General features: G+C 42.8%; 1 protein-coding gene across 1 annotated transcript; it reads right to left on the bottom strand.

Moving 5' to 3' along the window:
- Positions 1–1,758: 1,758 nt before the first annotated feature.
- LOC128974273 (acyl-coenzyme A synthetase ACSM4, mitochondrial-like) lies at positions 1,759–10,143 on the bottom strand. Its single transcript, XM_054390827.1, has 13 exons — positions 9,943–10,143; positions 9,301–9,511; positions 8,884–9,091; positions 6,940–7,083; positions 6,359–6,515; positions 4,763–4,842; positions 4,180–4,303; positions 3,695–3,775; positions 3,394–3,495; positions 2,947–3,074; positions 2,758–2,857; positions 2,099–2,218; positions 1,759–1,845 (listed from the first exon to the last, which is right to left on the bottom strand). The coding sequence occupies exons 1-13, from the start codon at positions 10,141–10,143 to the stop codon at positions 1,759–1,761; spliced, it is 1,743 nt and encodes a 580-aa protein (XP_054246802.1).
- Positions 10,144–13,766: the final 3,623 nt, after the last annotated feature.

Here is a 13,766-nt window from a genome sequence, read left to right as displayed (position 1 = left end):
ACTCAAGGTGTATTTTTCTGTGTGAACAATGGAATAAGCTAAAACAGGTAACTTCCTGTATGATGGAGGGTTATGCATATATATATACACACATGTCTGCAAAGATGTACTAGTTTTCAAAAGGGAGTGGGAAGAACTGCTATGATCAAATACTTGAATAGTAGGAGACAGTTTAGACTAACAGATTTGACTGTTCTGGATCAGTAGAACAACACTGCAGGTGGTTTTAGCTAAAACCCCAGGTTGTTTACATCAGCTGTGCATACAGCAGTTATTGGTTTATAGGAAATGGTGTAGTGACAAACCAGAATCCTCTTATGTAATTACCTGCAAATAGCCTTTTGCTGCTCTTTCCAAAGACTTCATCCTTGGTGAGGTTTATAAAGTTTTTTTTTAATGTATTTTTTTCTTAGGTCCTAAAATTTGAATTAAGTACTGTTTGGAAACTTCTTGTGAAAGAAGCTCTCCATTATACTACAGTGGATAAGGGGAATTAAGTTTGATTTTTTTGGTACAGTTTTAGCTTTACAGTATTAATTTTGTTTCAGATTTAAAAATACTGTTAGTGAGCCTGTCCTCTTTAGTTACAGCAGCTTTTTTGATATCCCAGTGACTTCTAAAAAGCAACCCAAACCAGTTCAGCTATAACCTGCTTTCCAGTAGGGTTTTGGATATGCTTTCTCTACAACTGTCTAGCTTTAGTATTTCATTTCTAGCATAAAAGCCTGTGGGTTATTAATGAGAAGAGACTCGTTTTGAAGAACACTCTTGTTACTTGTCTTGGTTTAATGCAAAGGATTTGTTCAAGTCTCTGAAGGGTGTTTAATTTAATTTTCCTCTTTTCTCAAAATTGTTTCAGAAGTTGGAAAGTTAAGACTACTTTTTTTCACCTAATCCTGCCTCCCCATTTATTAAAACCCTGCTTTCTTATCTCCGTCAGTGTTTTTCTTCAAATTTAAAAGCTTTTTGTGTGGATTAAACCCAACAATGTCTAGGTCACACATAGGAAAGAACTATTTGAGACCAGAGATGAAGGACAGCTGTCACTGGTGATGGTATGCAGAATTCTAGACAGGCGACTTGTCTTACCAAGGACAACGAAAGACTCTTGCATAGTTTGTGGTTCTTTGTTTTATTGTTTTCCTTCTCTCTCACTCCTTTGTGTGCCTACTGGACATGCCGTTCTTCAGAGGGAACTGCTGAATAGCTGCCATCCATTAGTCAAGCTTATATCTGACATGTAGATGCTGTCTGTGCTGCAGTCTTGAAGAAGTTTGTATTCTTTTACTTCTCTTTGTTAATAGTTTGCACTTACTGAACATTAATTCCTAAATCTTGAGGCTTTCAAGATTCATACAAAAAGGGTGCTTCATTTGGATGCATGGAAGATCTGTGACCATTTCTGTGAACTTCACACTGTTAGGATTTCCTCAATAATGAGCCTCTTGTGAATTAAGATACCTGGTTTCAAGGAATGGACACAATGCTCCTTCACCTGGTAATCACTTCTGAAAATTCTGAAAAGCATTAGGTGGCTGGAAGCATGTGTGTGCACATGCCCTGCTAAGGAGGCTGGACAGTTGTTAAGTAAGAAAAAGCAATTAAAACCAAGTTGGAGTTCTTAAACCTTGTGCATTAGTACACAATCACTGCCTAACAGGTGAAATAAAATCCTGCATTGGTGCTTACAGTTGTACTAGAACAGCTCCACTATGAACGAAACTGATGGGGATAGGTCTTTTAGTTTGCTTGTCAAAACTAAACGTGTCCCCACTCCTTGTTCCTCAGTTCATTCCGTTTGATTTTCCCCGCAATATTCTTTGGCAGCTGCTGGACAAATTCAATCTGATTAAAAAGATAAGAAAAAAGTAAAATGAGCAGATTTATATATATGTGTTCCCCCACCCTAGAAAATCATAGGTCTGTGGCCTACTTATTTTAAATGAGATTTTGGTGACTGGGGAAATAACTTAGCTGGTTTTAGATTCTGTTGTGTCTTTTATTTTCCAGAATCATCTCTAAAATACCACTTGTCATTTTTCTTGCACGGCACGTATTTGGGCTTTGTTTGTTAACTGTGTTTGAGTTTTTGACTTGCCTTTCTGGGGTACTTGTATGGAGCAGTGACCTTCTTGACATGATCTTGTAATTCACAGGCCAGTTTCTTTGGATCTTGTGACTTAAAGGAAGGAGACAAGACCACAAAAGCTTTTACCACCTGCAAAGAGAAAATAAATAAAAAATACGTTAAAGTAGAGCACCCTAACAAATGAGGCAATTTATTGAGAATAAGTTTTGTATTGTATTGCCTGCAATACAGACTTGCTGTATCACACCTGTGCAGTAGAACAAAACTCACTTTTGTATAAACAGATTTAATATTGAGCAAAACACTGTTTCTGCCTTGCATCAGTAAAAGTCTTAACTAATGCATGATGGAAGTTGCAAACTCTGCTTCCAAACTTGTAAGAGTTCTGTAAAGGACTGGTTTAAAGTTCTTGGATCCTAGAGCCTTTTCTGTAAATGTGTGTTGTTAAAGGTGATTCTGGTAAGAATTGATGTATGCTTTGATCCACTGCCTGGAGAATTTTGTTCTTTCTGTTCTTTAGGAAACTGTCACGTTCATCGTTTCTTAGTGAGTGCTCCCCTCACTTTGAGTAAAATGATGGAAAAGTTTGTACAGCTGAATTAAAAGCTGTACAAAAAAAGCTCTTTCCCAGAAGGCACTTGATGAGTAAGCAGAATGACACTAATTACCTCCCCTCTGATGGGGTCTGGGCTGCTGACAGCAGCTGACTCAAGGACAGCCGGGTGCTTGATCAGGGCACTCTCTATTTCGAACGGCCCAATGCGATAGCTGGGACAGAGAAATGAAACACTGAGCAGATGAGAGGTACCTGGCTCTTCTTTAGACATTTCTTGGCATTGTAACTGAAATGTACAAACCCAGAGGAGATGATGACATCATCACATCTCCCCATAAACCATATGTATCCATCCTCATCCATGCTCCCTCTGTCTCCGGTGATGTAGAAGTTCCCACGGATCGTGGCAGCAGTTTTCACTGGGTCATCCTGGTGAACAGGCAAAGATTACACATTGAGAAGCCTTAAGCTTAGTGATGAGTTTTGCCCCTCTGGGCACTACCAAGTATCTTTCACTACTTGTTTTCTGTCTTAAGAATCTAAGAGCTTGTGCTTGTTCCAGAGGGGAAAACTTATCACAAGGGCAGGTACAGAACGGAAGATCACACAGTAGGTCTGCAGAAAAATGAGGGAGAGAATGGAAGTCAAGTCAAGAAGAGGCACAGCCCTTTGGTGCTGCTGCTGTAGGTATAAGTCCATGCCAGGCTGCAGGCTGAGCTGTCTCTCTGGAAATTCACTTTTGGCTTACCAGGTATTGAGTGAAAAAAGTAAATGGCTGCTTGGCATCCACTTTGATAGCAATGTCTCCTTCTTTCCCAGCAGGCAGAGCACTACCATTTTCGTCTATAATCTGCAACAGAGAGGCAAATGGGTGATTGTAACTTCACATTTTTAGAAAGCCATGATCTAAAACTAACCAGAAGCCAACAGCTCAGCCCAAGAGCTTGCCCTGAATACCACTCTATGGTACTGAAGCTTGCATGCTATGTTGTTCTCTTGTTTTTTACTTCTATGAAACCAACAGTAAACAGAAAAGGGAGCCACCATACCTGAACATTGAGGGGGGGAACTGCCTTTCCCAAGGAACCTGGCTTAATTTTCATTCCTTTCATATTTGCACATATCATTCCCTGTTGGAAGAGACAAATAACCAGCCCAGTTATTTTTTTCTTTCATTCCAGAGGCTATTCCTGTTGTACAATGCCCACTGTGGAGCTAGCTTAAGCCCTAAGTCTTCCATCTGTACAAGCCAAAACATTTGTGAATTTCATGAAGAGTCCTGGGACAAAAAGTTCAAGATAGTCTACAGATTAAGTAGTCTTAGAAGCAGTATCATAACCAAGCTATCATTGTAAGCAAAACAATGAACCCTCTTGTAGGCAACTGCCACAATATTCTAATGCCATCTTTCTTTGTAGACAAATACATGTGGCCAAGTTCCATATTTACCCATGAGGTAATGAGGAATGAGGATATGAGATACCTAAGTCCCTCTAAGCTCAGTTGTAACCCTTTACAGAATACCTGAACATACAATTTCGGTTTGGCCGTAGCCTTCATAGATGGTGAGTCCTGTCTGGCTTTTCCACTGTGCCATCACTTCTGGGTTGAGTGGTTCCCCTCCACTCAGACAGTGCTTCAGTGCCTTGAATGCATACCTTCATAGACAGAGGACATTGCTATCAGAGGACAGAATGAGATGAATTCTGCTCTCCCTGACATCCATAGGTCCAACCCCATGACTTCAGGACACGCCGGACTCTTGAGATAGGGTTATGGTTGAGAGAAAGCCTGGAGCTCTAATGCAAGAGCGGGGCTGGAAAGGGGCTGCCAAATCTCTGAGCTGCAGAGATGTGCAGGCAGTGCATGAGATGTCAGTGCAGCCTTCAAGAGCTGTATCCTGGCCTCTATATTTACTGCCTGCCAACCTCTTGGCAAAATTTGCTCTGGTTGGAGGTGCCTGTGAGGTGGATTTTGTCATCCCTCTCTGCAGTGCCACAAAAAAGGCTCTGCCTCCTCACAGAATTTTCACTACTTGAGTGTTTGGCTATAAGGGCCTGTGGCAATCAGTGTTGAGGAGCTAGGCAAGAGCTCTACTGGCCACTGATGTGCAGTACCTGGTGAGGTCCTGCTGTACCAGCATGCGGTAGGCAGTTGGAGAACTGCACAGAGTGGTCACTGGATACCTGCACAAGGTCTGAAAAATAAAAAGTAGTTTAATCAGTATCATTTTGGGAAAAAACTTGCTGCTAACTGCTCCTTTCTGTACCATCGGAGGACACGATAAGATGTGATTGTAACCTCACTTGCATGAAAAGCAAAGTAATTGCTGCCATTGTCAGTGCTGAAGAAAGATGTCACAGTGCCCCAGACATCAGCTGCAAAGTTGGTAAATTGACTGTGGTAAATCCCTGCTTTATCTTGCTTGTCCTGATGCTCACTTTGCACACAAGGACCATCCACTGGCATTACACCCTGGCCCTGGAGGTGCAACGTTAGTTTTGCAGGGGACTTAAGTAAAACCCACATTTACCCATGGACCAAGTCAGGCACCTCAAAATAGAGGCATCTAAAATTACAGGTTTCTTTTGAAGAGTTTGCCTCTCTCAGTCTTTGATTTAGCCTCCCAGTTTCTGAAATGGACTGCTGCAAATCTTTAGACGTATTGCAGGTCCCTCAGCTGTCCTGCCAAAGGGCCTGAGCCAAGTCTCCGTGATCTCTAGCTGAGTTGTGAGTAATGCTGGTTTAAAAGGTTGGTTCAGGCTGGCAAATTTATATACCCTCTTTTACCTGGAACAAAGGATATGGTTGCCTTGGTAGAAAAAAAAAAGCCTCTGTTTTCAGACACATCTTTATTTCTTCCCCCATAACACCAGCAGATGATTCACAGTTACTCAGGTAGAGCTCAGCCTTACTTTTTTTTTGTTTTAAGCTCAGTTCTGCCTGCAATGAAAAATTACTCAGAGAGGGAGGACAAGTAGTGATAAATAAGAGCAAGCAAAGTGCCCTCATTCACCAGCCTTCAGTCCAGCCATACCAAGCATAAAAAAAAAAGCAGTCTCTGCTGCTAAACTTCATTTTGTGCAGAGATGTGAAACCCCATGCACATTGCAAGCATGGTTTTGCAAGGCCAAGAAATTAATACAAAGAGGAAAACCAAGCTGGCAGCTACCATTTAAGAAAGGAAATGAAAAGGATGAAATTCCTCAAATAACCCCCACATGTTAAGAACATACATTTCTCCACAAAGGTGCTTTGAGCCATTTGGGAACAGCACTCCTCCCTTTGTATTAGAGTAAAACTCAGATTGGCTTGAGAAGCTTGAAAATAATTGAAGGACAAGTCAATCTCTCAGCTCCAGTGTTTTCTAGTACTGACTTGCCTTTCTAAAGGGTCACAGCAGTGTAATGACAGTATTAAATTACATGTAATTCAGCTCATTTCTCATTGCAATAGTGAAATACAGTAGGGGGAAGCTTTAAGTAATACCAGTAACTCCTCCTGATTGGAAGCAGCTGGTAATATCCTGTGCCCAAAAGAGTCATGCTGCAAAATCCTTCCTGTATTCTGTTCCTATTCAAAGAGCAATCACCTTGTGGTTGTGCCATCTTCAAACAGCTAATCCCATAAACCTAAGAGGCTTAGTTTTCTGGCCTGCCTGGAAAACAACATGAAATATGAGTAACTGTTGATTGTGAGCATGGTGTTCTTACCTCTAACGTTGCTCTCGAATCAAAGTGTGGCATGGCATGTACAAAAACACATGTGCCCTGGAACCATGGCCCAAAAACACTCCCAAAGGCTGCCTTTATCCAGGCAGTGTCTGATGTATTCCACATGATGTCTGAGGGAGTCAAATTCATCCAGTATCTGTTGAAGACAAAGGTGGCCAATGTAAGGGAGTCTGCAAATGGAATGAAGAATGTGAGAGGTTTGGGGGATTATTTTTGCTTAAAAAGGCATGGTGAATTTGATCTGAAACACGAGAGCTCCAATAAATGCCTTTTGCCTATCCTTTATACTGATGGCAAGGGTAAAGGAAATCAAAAGGTATCCTAACTCACTATTTAGCTTGGATTAACAAGCAAGTAGTTTCTAAAATGAAGCCATGTCCCATATCAAACAAGATTCCTGCTTCCTGGGTACAAATTCATTCAGCTGAAGGGACCAAAAGAAATTACATGTGCAGTATGGAGGGGGCCCTATCATCTATCAGATTTTCATCACATACAAAAACTTCCCTGTGTGCTTCACATTTTAGAGCTATAAAGGCATAATTAGCTGAATACTTTACCTTCCACAGAGAAAAGAACCCAGACCAAGGCTTCCATAGGAATGTTCAACCATTTTGGGAGAGCCTGTGGCACCACTGGTGAAATAGATAGCCATTGGATCCTGGGTTTTTGTCTTCACACAGTTATGGACAGAAGGGGCAGCCCTTCAATGCAAGATTATAAGAAACAATGGCTGGTATCACTCAGCACACTTAGCTTGTGCCCTGTATGTGTAGAACTGTTTGTATAGTGAGACACAGGGGTTAAGAGACCACTGACATCCCCTCACCAATTCTGTATTAAAATGTTGCTGACCTCCACATCCACCTTCTCCAGAGTAACACCACAAACTGACTCTTTTTTATTTGCCTCCCCCAACAGCCCAGCATCTTGTGTTCAATCCAGAGCCCTCTGTGATTCTGTGATACCTTCCAGCTGAAGGAGGACCCACCATTTCTTTTAGGAGGTTCCAGTAGTCAGCTATCCTTGCCATAAGTGTGGAGAGGCCCAAACCCTTGGCTGTCTGGCACATGACAGGGAAACATTTCTCATCTCTTACCAGAATGAGAAAGAATTGTTTGTTTTTCTTTGTCAGGACTGATGTTCAAAAAGGTTTTGCTTGGCACACAAACATTGCCAAGGTTGGCTGTGGGAATGCCCTCCCCAGGTCAGCTGTCTCCCTGTGCTGGCTGGCAGGCAGACAGTCTGCCCAGGAGCTCTCTCTGGAGCCCTGCAGCCCCTTGCCCAGCTTAGCAGTAAGGTAAGGCAGCTGGGGACATGGGGAGCTGGGAAGTCTGGGCAATTAGTCTGCTAGGTAGGCAGACTTCCAGTGATCTGGCGAGACAGTGAACCAGGCAGAACAGCAGCCCAAGCACTCTGGGAGGACTGGGAACCTGACAGCTGAACAACCCTGGAGCCAGAGAGCCAGCACTTTGCAAGGCAGCCATCTGGGGAAACCAGCCAGCTTACCTGCCTGCCCACCAGTGACAGCCTCTGCACGACTGATGCAGTTCCAGACAGTATGTAGGGTTTATTAAATCAATTTTGCCCTCTGCCATGGAACTGAGCCATGGAATATTAGCCCAGCATGAAAGAGTATCATCAAATCCACTTGACAATGTTTCAGTAGCTCTAGGAGGTTTAAGAATGCAGTTTTACTGCTTCCTCTGTCTTCCAGTTCAGTGACACTGAAGTGGGCAGTTGTTTGAAGTGGCAGGTGGAAGTACAGTGAGACTGTACTGGGCTGCACAGGTAACACTAGTTCAGACACCTCTGCTTGTGACAGCACGTGGTACATCTTTTACAAAGCTCTTCAAGTGTCCAAGGAGCTGGAATCCCACCTTAGAACAATGGCTTCAGTGGCACAGATGCTTTTAACAAACTATCAGCTGGTAAAATCACACCTAGGGCCTTGAGCAGATTGCAGGAGGGTATTTGCTTCCCTTCCCCACTCTGCCTCTCCACTCCTACAGTCCCGGGCAGTGCAGTGAGGAGTTGTCTCTTGGGTGTCATTTTAGTACCTGCTTTTCAGCAGTGTGACAGGTGGATTCCTGAACACATTAGGTTCACCCTGCAGTAATCTTTAAAAACCTTTCATTAGACTTATTCTCATCAAATTTTAGGAATATGGGTTAAAATAATTTGTATAGAATACTCTTTTTTGAGCTTTAGAGGGTAAAGGGGCTGCAGCTGTCAATAAAAGAGGCTTTCCTGTCCATTTTTCCATATTACTTCATAGATATATATGACAGACATCATAAGACTGTACTTATGTTTTAATTAGCAGTTTGGCTATTCCCACATATTCCCTTTCTTCATAGAAAAGAGACTAAATCACTTCCTCTCCCACCCCCTCAAAGGTACCTAGTTCATTAATGAGATGTAAGTGCACAAGTGTGTTTAAACAATGTGATCAAATTTCCACTAGAGATAACTGTGATGGAGTTAAAGTAGAAGGCACTTACTTGAGCAAGTCACTGAAGTTCAGCCATTCTGCCCTGCTGCTTTCAGATACAATTAGCTTTGTTTTCAGAGACTGACACTTGGACACAACGGAGTCCACTGCAGGAGCAAGCTCATCAGTTGTAATAATGCACTTAGCTTTGGAGGCCAGCAATCTATAGCCAATGTCTTGTGCTGTCAGTTGTGTTGTCCCTGGGATGATGGTAACACCTGAAAGTGCAATAAAATTAGACATTCATTAAGTATTTTTCTCTTTCAGTCTCCATCACTTTGTAACTTCTCCTGATTTGTGGAAAACCAGCACCATTCAAGACAGAAATGAGTCAAATAAAAATGCAGTTGGTAAATGAATTGTTAACCACCTTCTGGCACAGAAGGTGACAAAACAGTCTAGAGCCACTAGGAGTGATGGAACTTACCTGTTCTCATGCAAGCCACATTCAGCAGCCACCACTCTGGAATCCGGGGTAGAATCGCCAAAACTCGGTCTCCTCTTTGCAGACTGCATGGCCCTGAGAGCACATTGGCCAGTTTTTTTGACAGGAAGCCCAGCTCTTCAAAGCTCCATTTAATTTCATCTCCTTTTCCATTTATCCACCACAGAGCTGGATTTGATGGTCCCTTTCGTTCCTATACACCACTCAAGGGGAAATAGAGTGCGGGTTACTCCTTGCACAGTTTCTGGGATGCTCCAGGCAGTGGAGCCTGGTAGTGCTACACATTCTAGGGCAGGGATAAACCAGGTTTTGTTTAAAAGAGCCCTTTTCCCAGCCACCTGTAAGTTAGTGTGTATATCTACCTGATTTCAATGCTCACAAATTACCTACAGGCTCTTACGAACCCTGCACTGCATAGACTGCTTAGCTGGAGTCAGAGACAAAGCACCACGTCCCCCCTGATGCCAAAGCAAATTGCCTCTCCTTTCTCTGCAGGGTAAGACCATGTTTAAATAGAATAGGGGAGTGAATTGTGCTCCTGCTGAAGCCAGTGATGTCTCAGGCTTTGGGGATAGGGGCACAGTTTCACTAAAAATACTGAATCTACAGGGTCAGAAATGCTACCTTTTCTATTTGAGACCACTTGTCCAACACATCGCTGGCAAAATTAAAGTACTCAGGTACTTCCTGTTCACAACGGCCAACAGCTTCATAATCTGAGAAATTCCAAGTTGCAAAAGTCTTGTGACTGTGGTGGAATATTCTGCAGAGTGTCTGGATGCTCCAGTGGGACCGCAACACTCGAAATTCCAGTAAGATCTTCATGGCAGAGAAGCAGCTGTATGGGGGCTTCTGGAGACAATAACCATCAGAACTGGTTGTGAATGATCATCTCCCTCCTACAAGAGAGAGAAATCAATAACAGCATTGTGCTGTGCACATTCCCAGATGAGCTGTTGGCTCCAAAAGGAACAGGTGTATACACAGCAGCAAGGCCACCTCTTTATGACATTTTATCCCACCTCTCCTATGGGTAAGCTGCAGCTCTGGTAGCCTTTGTAAGTCTCCTGCTTTTTCTTTTGTCCACAGATTTCTCAGACAGTTCTTCTCAGAGCTGACAATCCCTGTTCTGTCCAAGCAAAGCAGGGACCTCAAACTCAATAGCAGGGTGTTTCAAAACAATCCAAACAAGAGCTTGCTGGGACAGGCTTGCACTTCTCCCTTCTTTTAAGGGCCACAGTGGTCTCACCCAGCCCTACAAGGCTACTAATGTCAAACACAGATGTAGCTGCAGGATGGATGCCAGCTTCTGTTCCTGTTTTTTACCTCAGAATCCAGGATATACCCATCACACACCTACCCAAAGACCAGGACAGTGGCTATCAAGGAGGGATGAAGCTTCTGTGGATTTAGCCAATATAGAAGAGATGTGATAAACATCTTCACTGTTGGGTTTTGTTGCCAAAACAATAGATGTTGAACAGAAGCATGTCCATATTCTTTGCACCATTGCTCAGCTTTCCTTTTGTCCACAAAAAAGATTCTGCCCCTTCCTCCCCCTGGCATTTGCCTTGTGTAAGCTGGATAGCAAAGTATCATGAATAACTCAGAGGTGGCTTTCCACCTTATTGATTTCTTTACCAGACTAATGCTTTTGCCACATCTGCATTTGTTCTGAAACATCCAGAGGTGAATTTGGTTGCAGAAAATACCATTTGAGGTTGTGCATTACCCTGAAAACACATTGTAAAAACCAGTGAGTTACAGCTGTGTGTCTGGGAACACGGTGCTCAGGTTAGATTGACTTGCAGAGACTAAAAGATCTCTTTTTTTCCATATAGTCTGCTTATAACATATTGTTTCTCATCTCTGTCCTTAAAAGGGTCACTAAAAAAGGCCTGATTTCAGAACTCACGGTTAATCAGAGAGGTCTTTGTAAAATTGGCTGCTGTTTTATTTTCCCCTTAGATCTGAACCAGCAATTGCAGGCTCAGACCTAGAAGATGTTCTTGCATTGAAGAAACTACTTCTTCAGTCTACTTGATACAAACCAGGAAAGTGTAACTGCTCTCTGGCAGTCCACCCTCCTTCACAAAAGTGAGAATCATGTGAAGAAAAACAAATAAAACACAACATTTTTTTCCCCTTTTCTTTCACATGAGCAGATAGCATCTTTGTGAAGATCCGAATATTTGAACAACTAGTAAATAAAAACTGATTTCTCAGAGTGTTTAAATAAGCTATGCTTACCTGGAGATGTTATTTGTGATCAGGTGAGACTTTTTTTTCAACTCCACCCCATGTATCTTGCCTAGTGCTTCACAGCCAAATGCTACCCCTTCCTGCGTCCCTCTAGTTGTCTGAGCAGTTGTATCACACAGCATATTCCATGGTGGGGATTGATTTTCCCCCCAAGAGTGCAGATTTCATTTCTCCAAGTACATTCTGAAGAAAGGCACAAGCACTGAAAAAGCTGCAAAAAGAGGGAAATAGTGCTGAGTATGAACATTTCTGGTTCACTGCTTTTGGAGAACAGATAATCGCCCATACATTAATACATAACTATTCTGTGGCACCAAGGACTTTGGAAATAGCCACACTGGGGCTCTCTTTTCAGATTCTAGAGTTGAACATTGTATGAGGACTGGTATGATCAAAATAGGAGGATCTTCCAAAGCCTGATGCCAGTAAATATCACCTGTAAGAGCTGATGGAAACTTCTGTGGAGAAAACACACGCGGTTCAGATGTGGGCCATCAGCTCTGAGCAGGACAATCCAAACTTAAACTACAGAGTCTGCTATGAAACAGGGTGACAAAGGGAAAAGACACAAAATCCACGGTCTGGAAGGCAGCAAGGTGGTGCAGGAACTCCAGCTATTTCATTAGGAGACACCTGACTTAGGTGAATCTACTGCAGTCACAGTACAGTCTGCTGGCATTGCTGCCACAGGCAGTATGCCCTGCAAGGGGGAAGTGGTGTTAAACCAAGCCCTAGATAAAGGCTACACACAAGAATTCTGACCTCAGGCTGTTACCAGTTTTGTAGCTAGAAAGTAAAGCAACACCCATTAAGGGTGTGAAAGAGGCAAGATCCACCTGCAGAAGCCTCTTGGCACAAGTCCCCTCCCAGGTCTTGTGTTTGTCTGCCAGTTAATAACTCAGTTTTCCTGAAAGGTTATCAACAGGTTTACTGAACAGCACTCTTGTTATTTTCCCAGGCTCTTGGTACAAGAGCAGATGTGCTGGTGGGTACTGCACAGTGGGTTTACAGCAGAACCAGGAATTGTTGAGATAAATAACCCTGGGGGTTTTGTTTGTTTCTTTTTTTTTTTTTTTTTGTTCACTGGTGGTTTTTGTACTCCCAGTAAATACAGCCTTGGTCATAGGGTTCAACTACTACTTCTGTCTTCTGAAGCAAGAATAAAGAGCAGACAAGCTGAGCTGTAACAGCACTGTGTGAGGTGCCAGTGCTACAGAGATGTGAGATGTGATCTGACAAGGATGGTCTAAACCTCTGCTGCACCCACGTAACTGTGCTTGGCTGTTATGGAAATATCTCACTGTTTGAACTTACTACCTGGACCAGGAAATCCTTGATGATATTTAATCCTGAAACTCTATGTGACCCAGCACTGGCTGAAGCTGGTAGTCTGACCATCAACAATTATTAAAAAGCATTCTCCCAAAAAGTATTTGACACATAGAATCCAACAGTTTGTGGCTTTCAGTGACAACAAGGCACATAAAAAAAAAAGGCAAAAGCTAAAGGCAAGTCTGATTTTCCCTTATTTTCAAATTATTTTCAAAGTTTCCCTATTATTTTCAGTTTCTCCCACATACATTTAAAATGGTAGGACACATATTCCTTCAGAAACACCCCAAAGCACCAGAACAAAATTTTGGTATCTTCTACTCTTTTGAAAAAGGTTGTCCAGCACCTCTTAAGACTGGCAGGATGCTAGAAGGCAGAAAAGCAGTCCAGGATGAGCACAGGGTCCCCTCTTTTGTTCCCTAGTTTCTTGCTTTGGATTTTCCCAGACATCATCCTTGGTAGCTGTTGAGCAAACTCCTGCTTGTCTGTAAAGAGAAATAACAACAATACTTTGTCTGACACAGCTTCATTCCAAGCTGTATTCCTTTCCTGTGGCAAGCCTGCAATTTTAAAAGCCACAGGCTCTTCTGAGGATGCAGCAGGCAGTGTGCATCAGTCCCACTGCCCAACAAATAGAGTGAGCTGCATTTTAGAGAACAAGAGCTCATCAGTAGGGTGACTTAGTCATTCTTCACATCAGCAATGACTTAGTGAACACCAGCAGTGCAGGGCAATCTCACACCACTGAACCTGAGCACAGCTTGGACCTCCAAGTGAGCACCTAAGGGGCTTTATTTGTTTGCCTGAAACCATGGGCAGTGAGGCAGAGCTAGGACTCCTGCTGAACAGAGATG

Source organism: Indicator indicator, chromosome 22, assembly GCF_027791375.1.
Source record: "Indicator indicator isolate 239-I01 chromosome 22, UM_Iind_1.1, whole genome shotgun sequence".
Taxonomy (NCBI): Eukaryota; Metazoa; Chordata; class Aves; order Piciformes; family Indicatoridae; genus Indicator; species Indicator indicator.
This window is presented reverse-complemented; position numbering and strand designations above follow the sequence as displayed.

Bases quoted from the DNA above. Each gene is read 5' to 3' on its own strand.
- LOC128974273 (XM_054390827.1), bottom strand. From the start codon at position 10,143: ATGAAGATCTTACTGGAATTTCGAGTGTTGCGGTCCCACTGGAGCATC. The intron at 4,304-4,762 runs GTACTGCACATC...CTGTCTATGAAG, and splicing joins GTACAGCAGGACCTCACCAG to GTATGCATTCAAGGCACTGA. The intron at 3,075-3,393 runs GTAAGCCAAAAG...CCTGTTCACCAG, and splicing joins CTTTTTTCACTCAATACCTG to GATGACCCAGTGAAAACTGC.